General features: G+C 34.1%; 1 protein-coding gene across 7 annotated transcripts in view; it reads right to left on the minus strand.

The window, feature by feature from the left end:
• The window catches only part of RAPGEF6 (Rap guanine nucleotide exchange factor 6), a 195,020-nt gene that overhangs the window by 132,108 nt on the left and 48,227 nt on the right, over positions 1-14,685 (minus strand). For 6 of the 7 annotated variants that reach the window (XM_073878621.1, XM_025860756.2, XM_073878623.1 and 3 more), the window contains exon 5: positions 9,674-9,743. The exons of the other annotated variant lie outside the window; for it this stretch is intronic. In XM_073878621.1, coding sequence (XP_073734722.1) covers positions 9,674-9,743 — 70 coding nt within the window. The remainder of the gene's footprint in view (positions 1-9,673; positions 9,744-14,685) is intronic. 7 annotated transcript variants of the gene reach the window in all.

Here is a 14,685-nt window from a genome sequence, read left to right on the forward strand (position 1 = left end):
TTGCATGTAATCAGAAAGTGTTACTATATCTATGAAAATTACTGAATTTTTTGGTAAATAAGTTGATGTGGCACAGGCACCTGATAGTTTATTAACATGTTGTAGAATTCGACTTATCTCCCTAAGATTCATCTTACTGTTTATGTTGTCCAGGTCTTCTATACCATTTTTTCCTCTACTTCATCTGTTTTATACTAAGAATAGAGGATTAAATTCTCTCGTATTGTATTTCTAGGTCTCACTGAATCCTCTGGAGTGTCTGTTTCATACAAAAGGTTTCTGTGTAATATGCTGTGAAGATACTCATGTATTCTATCTCCACCATAAGTTGTAGGTTTTAGCACTAAAAAAAATCATCCTTCTAAGTCACAGTTCATGAGCTTTTGGCTTGAACTCTACTTTTGATATTAAGATTACCATACCTGTCCCCTTTCATTTTCATTGGGCTAGTATGCCATTATCTACTGCTTTGTTTTTAGCCTTCCTGAAACATTTGAATCATAGGATTGTCTCTCTAAATAGCAAAAAGGGGCACCTGGGTGGTTCAGCTGGTTAGAGGTCCAACTCTTGATTTCGGCTCATGTCATTATCTCAGGATCGTGAGGTCGAGCCCCACTTCAGGCTCTGTGCTCAGCGTGGAGTCCACTGGAGATTCTCTCTCCCTCTGACCCCACCCCCGCTTATGTGCACACTCTAATATAAATGAATAAAATCTTTCAAAAAATGTTTTAAAAAATAAGCAGTATATAGCTGGGTCTTCTTTTGTGAACCAAACTGAAAATCTTTTCCTTATAATGGGTAGATGAAGCCACTCACATTTATTGGTATGACCAATATTGCAGGTTACAGTTTTATAACATTTTATAATTATATGTACTTTACTGCACTTCTCTATGAAATGTATATTCTTTGCTTCAGTAAAAAATTGTTTTTGTTACTTAGGAAAACCTGTATTTTTGTTCTACTGGTTACTTTTGAACTTAAACCTTTTAAAAAGGTTTGCCTCTGTATTCTTTTCTCATACATTTTTTTCCTGAGATATAATTCACATACCGTAAAATCCTCCTAAGTATACAATTCATTGGTTTTTAATATATTCACAAAGTTGTGCAACCATTATCTAGTTCTAGAACATTTTTATCATTCCAAAAGAAACCCTATGCCCACTGGCATCGACTTTTTGTCACTATGAATCTCCCCATTCTGGATATTTCATGTAAATACAATCATATAATATGTGGTTTTTTGTGTCGATTTCTTAGAACAATGTTTTCAAGATTCATCTATCTATATTACAGCACCTATCAATACTTGATTCCTTTTTGTTGCAGCATAATATGCCATCATGTGAACATAAAACATCTTATCTGTTTATCATAAGGTTAAAGGACAACTGGTTTGTTTCTACTTTTCACCTATGATCAATGTTAGGAACATTAGCACACAAGATTTTATGTGGACACATGTTTTCAATTCTCTTGGTTATACATGTGGGAATGGAACTGATGGATCATATGGTAATTCCAAAAATTATTTCATGAACTATCAAATTGTTTTCCAGAGAAGCTGCACCTCTTCATTTTTCTACCAGCTACATATGAGGGCTTTCATTTGTCTATACCCTTGCCAATACTTGTTATGGCTCACCTGTTTTCTTACTTCTCTTTTACTATCTGTGGTGAAACATAGTCTTCCCGGGGCCTGCTGTGCTTCTACACAATTTGTTGCATTTGCCAAGAATGCACAGTCCTAACCACTCATGAACTGGGCCATTTCTTAGAGTTGTGCTTGTAGTGAGCAATTGTGAAGGATGAGGTAGTTTCCCGCTGAAAAACGAGCAGGCTTGTTCACTATAAAAGCAGTATATTCCCCGAACTCAGGGATTCTTAGTTGCAGTGCAAACCTACTATGGGTGTAGCATCACCATAGGCCACCCAGTACTGCCTCCATGAGATCTAGGAAGCAAGGGGAAATCTACAGAAATATGCTAATGATATGCTACTTGCTATACCACAATTAAGAAAAAAGTTGTTTCTGACCCACAAGTCTTATGTCTTCTGCCAGTATCCATGAAACAGTAAACTATTAGATTATATAGTTGTCAAATCCCAAACCTTCTTAATTACCCAGTTGAGGAGTTTTTATTGTTATTTTAACACTCACCTATTCTTTATGCAACAAACAACCATCAATAAGCTTAATCTTTTTCCTATTTCACTCTCCCTTTTCCTCTTCTTCAGTTTTATTATAGCTACTCTGTCACAACATATAGTAGTCTTTCCCTCACATCTCTACCTTTTAGTCTTACTAATACATTTATGTATTTTAAAGATCATTTCTTTTGGTGAGGTTTTTCTGGTTATTTCTCAGTTGAATAAAATATCCTCTAGCAGATTCCTTAAAAACAGCTCATGGGTGCCTAATTCCCTAAGTTCTTTTATGCTGAGAACTGTTTTTCCATAACCTTGATAAAGACAATGTGGCTGACATAAAATCCTTAGTTCAAACTTTCTCTTTTTTAAAGATTTTATTTATTTGAGAGAGAGAGAGAGAGAGAGAGTGAGAGAGCTAGAGGACAAGAGAGGGTAGGGTCAGAGGGAGAAGCAGACTCCCTGCTGAGCAGGGAGCCCAATGCGGGACTTGATCCCGGACCGGGATCATGAACCAAGCTGAAGGCAGTCGCTTAACCAACTGAGCCACCCAGGCACCCACTTTCTCTCTCTTTTTTAAAGGCTGCTCTACTTGAGCCTTGTTTTGGTTGTCCCAGTGGATTTTTAGTATTTTTTTTAAAAAAAGAACCATTTATTTTAGAGAGAGAGAGAGAACACGTCAGAGCGGGGGAGGGGGTAGAGGGAGAAAATCTTAAACAGATTCCCTTCCGAGCACGGAGCCCGATGCGGGGCTGTCTCACGCCCCATGAGCTCATTACCTGAGCTGAATTCACAAGTCAGACGCTTAACCAAACTGAGCCACCCAGGCACCCCCCCCCCAGTGGATTTTTATATGTCTGAATGAGTGCAATTCGTTTGCCTTTGGAAGTTATGCCGTGTTTTTGCCTTTAGACATAAAGGATTTTTATCTTTGAAATCAAATAATTTTATTAGGAAATGTCTTAGAAATGATCATCCTCGGCTCACTTCCCCAGTACCTAGTAGACCCTTTAATAAGTGTGTGTAGATTTGAATCTTTTTCAATTTCTAAACAATGTTCATTAAATATTGCTTTAAACATAGTTGCTTTCCATGGATTTTCCTCTCCTGAGACTCTTAATTAAGAATGTTATCCTTTCATTGCCTATCTTCAATTTCCACTATTTTTCTCTGCCATTTGTTTTATTCCAGCTTTGAGATAGAATTCACATATAAGACTGTGTAAATTCAAGGTATACAATGTGCTGTTTGGATACATTTATATATTGCAAAATGATGATCACCCCTGCCTTAGCTAACACCTCCATCACAGCACATATTTACCATTTCATTTCTGTGGTAAGAAACTTGAAAATCTTCTCTCTTAGTAACTTTCAAGTACATAGTATCTCTGACACTTTCTACTTCATTCTTTTCATTTTCATTTACTTGCTTTTCCCCTACCTTTCTTCAATTCTTATTTCCTTCAATTAAAAAGTATAGTTGACACACAAAGTTATATCAGTTTCAGGTATTCAACATAGTCATTTGGCAAGTTTACATATTATGCTATGCTCAAATGCAGCTACCATCTGTTAACATATATTATTACAGTATCACTGACTATATTGCTTATGCTGTACCTTTCATTCCTGTAATTTATTCATTCCATAACCAGAAGCCTTTATCTCCCACTCCCATTCACCCATTTTTGCCCAACCTCCACTCCCTTCCCCTCTGACCATCACGTTGTTCTCTGTATTTATAGGTCTGATTCTGCTTTTTGTTGATTTTTTTCAGATTCCACATGAATGAGATCATTATGGTATTTGTCTTTTCCAGTCTTATTTCTTTCGCATAATACCCTCAAGGTCCATCCATGTTACCACAAATGGCAAGATCTCATCCTTTTTTTATGGCTGATTAATATTCCACTGAATATATACTGTATCTTCCTTATCCATTTATCTATTGATGAACACTTAGGTTGCTTCCAAATCTTGGTTATTGTAAATAGTGCTGCAATAAACATAGGAGGACATGTATCTTTTCATATTAGTGTTTTTGTTTTCTTTGGGTAAATACCCAGTTGTGGAGTTACTGTATCATATGGTATTTCTTTTTTTAAATTTTTTGAGGAACTTCCATGCTGTTCTTCACAATGGTTGTACCAATTTACATTCCCACCAACAGTGTATGAGGATTCCTTTTTCTCCACATCCTCACTAACCCTCCCTTATTTCTTGTCTTTTGATTTTAGCCATTTTGACAGGTGTTAAGGTGCTATCTCACTGTACTTTTGATTTGTTCAATGCACCTTATTAAACTTTCATTTGAGTGTCTTCTCCCTGGGGCATCCTGCAATTTATTTATTTTATATATATATTATCAGTATTTTTTTTCCTATGCTTTCCATTTCTTTATCGAGTTTGTACTCTTTTTATTCCACTTTTCTTCCCATTTTCATTTCTTGGTTTTTGAATTTCTGATTTTACATTTTTAAAAAATGTCCTTAAGCACTTGATTGAATATGTCTGTATCTAAGTATGGTCAGTTTTCATCTGTTGTTTTTTTTTTTTTTTCTTTTCTGGGGTGGAGATGAATTTTCCTCAGTTGGTATATAATGAAGCTCTTCTTTTTTGGTAACAACTATATATACTTTTATTAATCCTCCCTTTTTATCTTTTCTGCAGTATTGGGATATTTTACAAGATTCCTAGTTTAATAGGAAATTAACAAATACTCCGAAGGCCAGGTATGTATTTTTTCTTTTTGTCTTGCTGGGGGTGGAGGGAGCATTATAAGACTGATTTTGTGTTCACCTTGTCTTGCAGGAACCTAAAACTTCCCAACGTGCTTTTCTTCAACACTTAAATACCAAAGGGAGTTTGTCTTCTTTTTACCTTTTGTCTTAACCCTGAAGATACACATTTAGAAGATGACTTTGGTAAATCATTCCATTTTAAATGACTTCCCTATAGTTTGTGCGCTGTTCTATCATACATAGACACCCACAATTCTGAAGTTAGTGTGGAGTGGCAGTGCAGGTTAACCTTAGGTCCACTTGGTTGCTTCCATCTTGTGTGTTTTCTACAAATCTGCTTGGTTGGATTTTGCCCCCTACAAAGCCTTGCTGAGGGTTGGGAAAAGACAGAGTGTGAGAGATAATATACTGAGAATTGGTGGGTTTTCTCCCCTTACTTAGAATTATTTTCCAAATTTGGTTTTCTCTGCCTTCAACTTATGCCATGAACATAGTTTATGTATAGATTTCTTCTAATCTTGTAGCTCTGTACTGCCTTTGGAGGAAATGTTGAGAGACAGGTAGTTAAGTGGTTACCACTGTCTTCAGCTACCCAGAGGAATGAGATCTAAAAGTTAAAGTAAGGAACTAACAAATTCTATAAGGCAGGATTTGTTGGCGGCTCAGTCATTTAAGTGTCCGACTTGTGATTTCAGCTCAGGTAATGATCTCAGGGTCCTGAGATCGAGCCCTGTATCTGGCTCTGTGTTCAGTGAGGAGTCTGCTTGACATTCTCCCTCTCCCTCTATTCCTCCTCCCAGCAGTGCTTATTCGTGAGCACGCTCTCTCTCTGAAACAAATCTTTAAAAAAAAATTCTATAAAGCAATACAGGTTATAAGTTCAGTAATATCATCATGGGGAAGGTCTTTCTAATAATATGAACGCTAACCAGAAACTTTTAAGAGGAAAACAACTCTATACATAAAAAAAACCTAATGCAAAATTTATTTTAGCTGAAGTGAAAAAATGATTTATTTACAGTCTCCTACAAGCAAAAAGGCTCATCCTTTAACAAAAAGCTCTTAAGAAAAAAAAAATCCATTGTACCTGGAGAGTCTGACTTTTGATTTGGCCTCATGTCATGATCTCAGGATACTGGGATAGAGCCCTGCGTTGGGCTCAGCACTCAGCAGGTAGTCTGCTTAGGGTTCTCTCTCTTTCCCTCCGGGTCTGGCCCTCCCCCACTGTGCTAAAATAAATCAATCATTACCAAAAAAAAAAAAATCCAACTAGAAAAATGGGCAAGACATATGAATATTAAGAAAAACAAATCCCCTATAAGGCATATGAAAGTATGCACAAAACAAGGAAATTTCCTTTTAACATGTCAGATTAAGATGACTAAAGTATCAGGTGATCAGAAAGATGCTCAGTAACAGGCATTCCCAATCACTAGGGGCGTTATTAAAATTTGTACACATACATAGTAAAACCATTTGAAAGAACTTCATGCACTTAGATTAAGTTTTTTCATGAATTCTAAATAATTTCAGCTAAAAAATACTGAGGTACCAAAGATTTATACTCATAAAAATATCAACACATTTTTATACGTCAAAAGATGTAGTATCAGGGTGCTTGGCTGGCTCAGTCAGTACAGCATGCAACCACTGATCTCAGGGTTATGAGTTCAAGCCCCACTTGGATATGGGGCCTATTAAAAAAAAAAAGATGTAATAATGTTGAAAAGCTAAAAAAAAAAAAAAAAGAAAAAATCACATGGCATTTTGACAATAAAATCCTTCAGAAATCTCAAAAATAAAAATCTTAAAGCTATCGTGAATAATTTTCTCCTATAACTTTTAAAGCATTTTTTTACTACGCTGCTCACCAAGGAAATGTGGTTTTGGAATTCAAAAATTGCCAGCCAACAATCAATAAATACTTGACGTGCAACTCTTCATCTCAAGGTCATGAGTTCAAGCCCCACACTGGACAGAGACCTCACTTAAGAAAAAAAAAAAAAAAAAAAAAAACCTAAAAAACTTGATGTGATTTTTTGGTGATTTTTTAAGATTTTATATACACATAAGCAAATTTTTTCTGAAACATGGGAGCATAAATTGACCCTAAAATGTGTCAACATGTATTTCCTAATAACAAAGACTTTGTTTCATATAACCTCAGTAGAGTTCTTAAAACCAGGGAATTCGGTATTATCTAATCCACAAGTCCATATTCAAATTACATCAACTATGCCAAAAGCATCATTTATAGCCAAAATGTCCTTCCAATTCCAGGATTTAATACAAGATCAAGTATTGTGTTTAGTTATGTCTTTTTGCCTTTAATCTGGAACAATTCTTGGTCTTTTTCTGTGTTTTTTGACACTGGAATATTTAGAGTACAGGCTAGTCAATTGGTAAAATGTTTTCAATTTGTTTTGTCTCATATTTTCTAATGACTAGATTCAGGTATGCATTTCTAACAGGAAATTATCACAAAGGTGATATTTTGTCCTCATTCTATTAGAAGTAGTAGTTTATCAGTTTGTGCCCATATTGGTGGTGGTAGCAATGATTTTCATTATAGTGGTATCCTCCATATTATCCCCACTAAAAATTTGTGAATTTTTTTCTCTTCATAAATGATTTGTGGAGAGGTATGTTGAGATTACGTAAATATTGTTTTCTCAAACAGTGGTCCACAAGTTTTAGCCTTCATTAATGATTTTCTAAGATCATTTCTTCTATATTTATTAGTTTGCATTCAATTATCAGGAAGAACTTTTCCTTCTTATTCATTCATTCATATGATTCATATTATAAATTCTTATATATAAGGGTACCATTAATTACTATGAATTTTTATGTGAATTCTCAAATTGTCCCAAATTTAGCCAACAAAAGTTCCTTTAATCCGGTTCTTCTGTCCTTTTGCCAGGTTCCTAATGTTTCTCTGAGTATTTCCTTACTTTTAGGGTGGGTGACTGAAACATTTTATACTTTGATATAGAGTTAAATTATAACGAATTATCATATACTTAACAAGTTATATATACTTAAAACGAGTTATATATACTTAAAATATGTGTATTTGTGCATGCTAATCCTCTAGCTAGCAGCACTTTCTACAATGTTACAGGCAAGGAATTCTTCAACTACTCTGTATAAGTAAATACACTGATGATAATGGAAATCACGTTTTCTGTTAGAAAGAAAGAAACAAGTGAAGAAGAAAGGCCAGAATAAATTCTGGGTTTTAAGCAGATACAGAAAAAATAAGTATAGACGTGTATATGTAAGTGTGTGGGTATACATACACTCACATATGTATTTTCTAGCTCTGTTCACTGAGAGGCCCTCTAAGCAAAAAGGCACCTAGAGCAATGAAAACAACGGGCAGCGTATCTTGGCTTTAAATACTGTCCCCCACTAAAAGCAAGCAGGTCTCCTTAGAGACTGGTCTGGGCAGAAAAACAGCTTTCCCTTTAACTTAAGGGGAAAATTAATAATTTATGAGTGATTAATTTCTACTTAAATAATAACTTTACACTGACCACTTAAAAATGGTTAAGATAGTAAATTTTATGTTGTGTATTTTAGCACAATAAAATTAAACAAAAAAACAATGTATATGAGAATACTGCAGTAAAAAGCATTATTCTCTCCTGATAAAGTACAAAAAATACAAAATACATCAACTGACAAATAAATGAGAAAACTAGTACTGCCCGAGGCAATTTTCTTGCAATGCCCCTCAATATATTTATTTAGAAGACAGAGTTCTGAAGACTTATTTGGATATGCTATGTATAGAAACACTTAAAGAAAAAAAACATAATACACAGTCCAAGCCTTGAACAAACTTCAATTTAATTAACATTCACTGAATACTTACTATGCAGGCAGCATTCTGCAATACAATGGAAGACACAAAGTGAGTAAGACATAATTTTTGCCTTTTAGGAGCAAGAAATTCTTTTGTTTACATGAAATTTAGGACACTGAATGCATTATAATGTATATGATCCAGTTTGGAGAAGAGAAAACAAACTATTGAAGATGTGAAGCTTTGAACCCTGACATTAAAATGCATAATTAAGAATGTAACCTCACTTCTTAATAATTTAAAATCAAATCAGATGACATGATCATCTACATGAGACACTAGCAGGACAATGAGTCCATTCAATATTAGCTATTTTTCTAGTAAGGTCATCTCAGAACAAGGTAAAACAAAGTTGTGTTCTTGGTTCTTTTAATGCTAAAAGAAACAGAATAAAGTGAGGTTTTCTAATGTTACATCAACTACCTAGATTTCTTAGTAACAAGAATTATTCCTTAATTACACTCTTAAAGTAAAAATATTAAGATCTAAACCATTTTGCACTTGGATATAATTATGTATCTCTTTTTCTCTCTTTTCCTCATGTTCAGCACACAGAATATGGATGTTCAAAGATTATTAACTAAATTGAAGAGGAAAAGAGAAAACACTTGAAAAGTCAGGGTTCCTCTAATAAGGCCTTCATTAAAAACTTCTGGTAGAAGTAGTAAAAGAAATCACCAAATTTGTAACATGATATACAGAACTGTATCACTTTTTAAATCCTCTCAAGGATCAGAAAAAATTTAAAGTAGATAAAAACTTATCAGATTTGGTAATAGGTCTGATGTTACTCAATATTTTAAAAGTCACAGTAATGGAACCTCCTTGAGTGCTTAAAATCCTACTACATTTAAAGATGAAACTGAAGCATATCAAAAAAAACAATTCAGCATTCTTTAAAGTTCTTACCACAATCATTTCTGAAGGCTCTAACACAAGACAATCACATCCTCTTTTTCCTCCAAACTGCTTACCAAAACTATAAAAACAAAAGAACAATTTCTTTAGCAAAAATTATAGATAAAATATATCAATATAGGAAAAAATAAAAAACAACCCCCCCAAAAAACCCTAAATGTTAACCAAGAAATTACAACCCTATCACTTATACAAGATTTTCTTAAAAACAAACCAAAATATCTTTCTTCATAGTTACCCTGATATAACTGATCTCAACACATTTTGTGTGAAAAATCTTTTAAAATATCTGCCTTTAACTCTTCTCTAAAACTTTTATAGTTTAGGATACTTGCCTAGTCTCAAATCTTGAATTTGGTATAATGTTGAATTAACAGAAAAACACCTAATAAAGAATGAAGCCCTAACTATGGAATATTTTCTGAAAATAAATTATTATATTATTTTGGGAGCAGTAACCAAGATAAAAAGAACTTTAAAAATATATCCACATTTAAATATATAAATAAATGTACTAAGATACACATGTGATTTATTTTTCAGAAATACTGCTGGGGTGGGCACCTGGGTGGCTCAGATGGTTAAGCGTCTGCCTTCGGCTCAGGTCATGATCCTAGGGTCCTGGGATCGAGTCCCGCATCGGGCTCCCTGCTCCTTGGGAGCCTGCTTCTCCCTCTGCTTGTCTCTCTCTCTCTCTCTCTCTCTCTCTCTCTCCCTCTGTCTCTCATGAATAAATAAATAAAATCTTGAAAAAAAAAAAAAAAAGAAATACTGCTGGGGAATCCCTGGCTACCTCTTTCAAAAAACTATAACTGGGGCGCCTGGGTGGCTCAGTTGGTTAAGCGACTGCCTTCGGCTCAGGTCATGATCCTGGAGTCCTAGGATCGAGTCCCACATCGGGCTCCTTGCTCAGCAGGGAGTCTGCTTCTCCCTCTGACCCTCTTCCCTCTCGTGCTCTCTCTCTCTCATTCTCTCTCTCTCAAATAAATAAAATCTTAAAAAAAAAAAAACTATAACTGGGCTAATTCTAAAAAAAAATATATTTCTATATTCTTCACCTGGGAGAAAGACTTCTCAGCAATCAAAAAAGGAAGCATTCATATAGGAAAAACAACATTTTCATTTTAAAAGAGAAACTGAATGTTTTAAAAGGATGGAGGGATAGGATAAAATACTTGCTAATAAAATACTTGCTAATTATTTAAGACACAAAATGTTAACATATCTAATATGGAGACCACACTTAAATTGTAAAAAGCAATCTAAAATATTACATCAACGAAAATTAAGTACCATGGCCAATTATAAAATATCTAAAATATGACTATAAACTAACCAAATTAAAAAGAAACTCCACTAATGAAGCAAAATATAAAATACTAAAAAGTAAACATAATGAGGAAATATTTATAAAACACTATAATTTTAGACTAGAAAGAATGATTGAATGAAGAGACCTATCATGTACTTTTATGAAAAGTTTCAATTTTCTAAAAACGTCAATTCTTCACATATATAATGTTATACACAAATATTAGTTCATAACAAAATCCTAAGGTGCCTCCTTAGTTCAGTAGGCAGCATATCAGTCTTGTAACAAAATCTTAATGTCTAAATGTAATAAATCACTTCTGAACATAAAAAAATCACTTTTGTTTTTTCTTAAGCACTGTAACTATTTTTCCCCCAAACTCTAATAGCATCTAATGCATAAAAAATTAGAAGTAAATCTGTGGAAGTTTCTTTCATTGAAGATAGAGTAACAGGAACCAGATTTATTCTACCTAAAAAATTGAGAAATCATACAAAATATATAAAACAACAGTTTCAACACGTTGGAAAACAGGAAGGACACAGCTATGATTCCTAAGAGAGAAAATAAAGAACTTAAGATGACGCCTATAGTATCCCATTTTACAACCAACAGGAAATCTCTAGGCCATTTAGGTACATGCCCTAGAGCAGAATTAGCAAATTGCCTTCTCTATGTCTAGTATGTTCAAAAGCTTTATCGTGAACAGGTTTTAGATTTTTTTCAATTTTTTTCTTTTTTTACTGAAAGAATATGATTTTTGTCCATTATTTTACTAACAGCATACTGTATTAGTTGATTTATGAATGCTAATAAGTCTTCTTGCCTTCTCAAGATAACCCCAACTTACTCAATTTCTAATACTTTATTAATATATACCTGGATTTGGTTTGCTGTTATTTTGTTAATGACTGCTGCATGTATGCTCATGAAAGATAACAACGTGTAGTTTGCTTTTCTTGTGTTGTTTTTGTATGTGTTAGTGTTAGATTAATACTGGACTCATAAAATAGGTTTTAAGTGCTCCTCCTTTCCCCATTTCCAGAGGAGTTTGTACAGGATAAATAACAATGCTTCCCTAAATACCTGAAAACACTTGGCAGTAAAGCCATTTGGGCCTAGCCTTTTCTTTGTGGGAATAAATGTAATTATCAATTTAATTTCTTTACTTTTTCATAAATATATTCAAAGTTTCTTTTTCAGCCTATTTATGGTAATGTGTGTCTTTGTAAGATCTGCCCTATTTGTTATAAAGTAGCTTATAAAATTTTTAAATACTTTTAACTTCTGTAGGGTGTTAATATCTCTTCTTTCATACCTGATTTTGGTAATACGTGTTTTCTCTTTTTTAAATCATCAGTCTATCCCAAAGTTTATCAGTTTTGTTGACCTTTTCAAGGAACCAACTTTTCCCTTCATTGATTATTTTCTATTGTTTTTCTGGTTTTTATTTCATGGATTTCCACTCAAACTTTACCTCTGTTTCAAATTTACTTTGCTATTCTTATTAAGATGAAAACTTAAGGTGACTGAATTGAGATCATTCTTCTTTTCTCATTAAGTTACTATAAATTTAGTGTTGTAAATTTCCCTCTAAATTCCCCCTTTAGGGGAATCTCCATATTTGTTATGTGTTTTCATTCATTTCAAAACATTTTCTAATTTCTGCTGTGAACTTTTCCTTGACCTATGGGTCATTTACAAATGTTTTGTTTAAATTCTCACATTTCTTCCTGGAATTCATTTATAATTTAATTCCAATATACTCAGAGAATAAACCTTGAGTAATTTCAACCTTTTTAAATTTACTGAGACATTTTATAGTCTAGAATATGCTCTATCCTGGAAAATGATCTATAAGCCTGAAAAAAAAAAGTATCAAAGTGGTAACAGTACTTCTCAAACTATTTGTCTTTACTAATTTTTCAATCGAGTGGTTCTACTGATAAGAGTTTTGAAATCTCCAGCCATATAAGAGTTCAATTTCTACTGATCTTTTCAACTGTCAGTTTTTACTTCTAGTATTTTAGAGCTCTATCAGTACAAACTGTTTTATGTTCCTAATACATTCATCCTTTTACAACTGTGAGAATTTGCTCTTAGTCTCCAGTCACATATTGGGTTTTATAGGTGATTTTGATTGATGTTGATATGACCACTCCAGTTCTCTTATGCATACAACTTGCCTACTATATTTCCAACCTTTTACTTTAAATGTATTTGTGCTTTGAACCTTAAGTACCACCTAAAGATAACATATAATTGGATCTTGGATTATCACAGAATCTGATAGAGCGTCTTTTGACTAGAGTGCCTAGACCATAATATGTAACAATATTACTGACATGGTTTGATTTTCCTACTTACTTTGTAAATGCCCCATCCTTTTTGTCCCTCTGCTCCTACGTTCTGCCATCATCTCTGATGAGCAGTTTTAGCCTACTGTTTTAACTTCTGTGATGATTTTTATATGTTCTTTAAATGTTATTAAATTCTTAATAGTTCACCTCAGGATTACAACATGCATACAATATGCAACAATACAAGGCAAGGCTGTCCACTCTCACCACTTCCAACCAACAATGTACTAGAGATTATAGCAGTATAATAACACAAGAAAAAGAAAATTAAAGGCACAGAGAATGGGTACGAAGAAGTAAAATGTCTTTACCAGAGATGACCCATCCTATATGTGGCAAATTCTAAGGACCCATAAACTTTCCTAGAAAACTTAGAGTGTACCACGGTCACGGGACATAACATCAATATGTAAAATCAACTGCGTTTCTATATATTAGCAATGAAAAAAATAAACATGAAATTAAGGATGCAATGCTATCCAGAGTAGGATCAAAAAGAAAAATATTTGGGACTAGTCGGACTAATGGACTAATACACTGAAAAATGCAGAAATTACAACATAGCATAGCATCCAACACAGCATCATCCAATCTACGAATATGGACTGTTTTTATATATATTTACATCTCTGATGATGCTATGTTGCTAAGACTTCAAGTCTCCCTCAAATAATCTACAGATTCAAAGTATTTCCAGACTTCCAGTTTCTGTTCTGGCATGTAAAAATCTTGGAAAATGCCATCTGTCTTAGTAACAACTAAAAAAGTGAACAAATCAATACATCACCAACCTTTCTTGATATGTAAGAGAAGTAAGGTAACAAGAACAAACTGCTGCCCCCAAATTGACTGTAATGACAGACAAGTCCAGAAAAACACAACTTTGAGCAGCAATCACTGCAGGAACTAGTGCCATGGTAAGGAAAATTGAGCTGTAACTGAGGAACTGCTGGAAGCTCAGTGTGGACAACTCTGAGAGTTAAAAACTTCAGAGACACACAATCCATGAAGGTCCCCATACTTTTTTGAGTTTTACTTCATTGATCTCTAACAGGTTCTCACAGAGAATAAAAAAGCCCCTTGTACTTCTGGCAGGGGAAGGGAGAAAAGGAACCATTTTGAAACATCCCACAGCATTCTGTTCTTCCTCACAAGGTCTGCCCATGAGAGTCTAAGAGACTCAAGTTGGCTCTAGCCTTCCATAAGAAGAAAGGGAAATATCCAACTCCCACCCTCTCTAGCAATCCTGTCCCACCTAAAAGGTGGGGAAACAGGGGAGAAACTGAGGAATACATGTAAAGTTCACACTTCAGAGGTAACAGCTCACCAAA

The sequence above is a fragment of the Callorhinus ursinus genome, unplaced genomic scaffold (genome assembly GCF_003265705.2).
Source record: "Callorhinus ursinus isolate GAN/ISIS: 27379988/994484 unplaced genomic scaffold, GSC_fseal_2.0 scaffold30, whole genome shotgun sequence".
NCBI classification, from domain to species: Eukaryota; Metazoa; Chordata; class Mammalia; order Carnivora; family Otariidae; genus Callorhinus; species Callorhinus ursinus.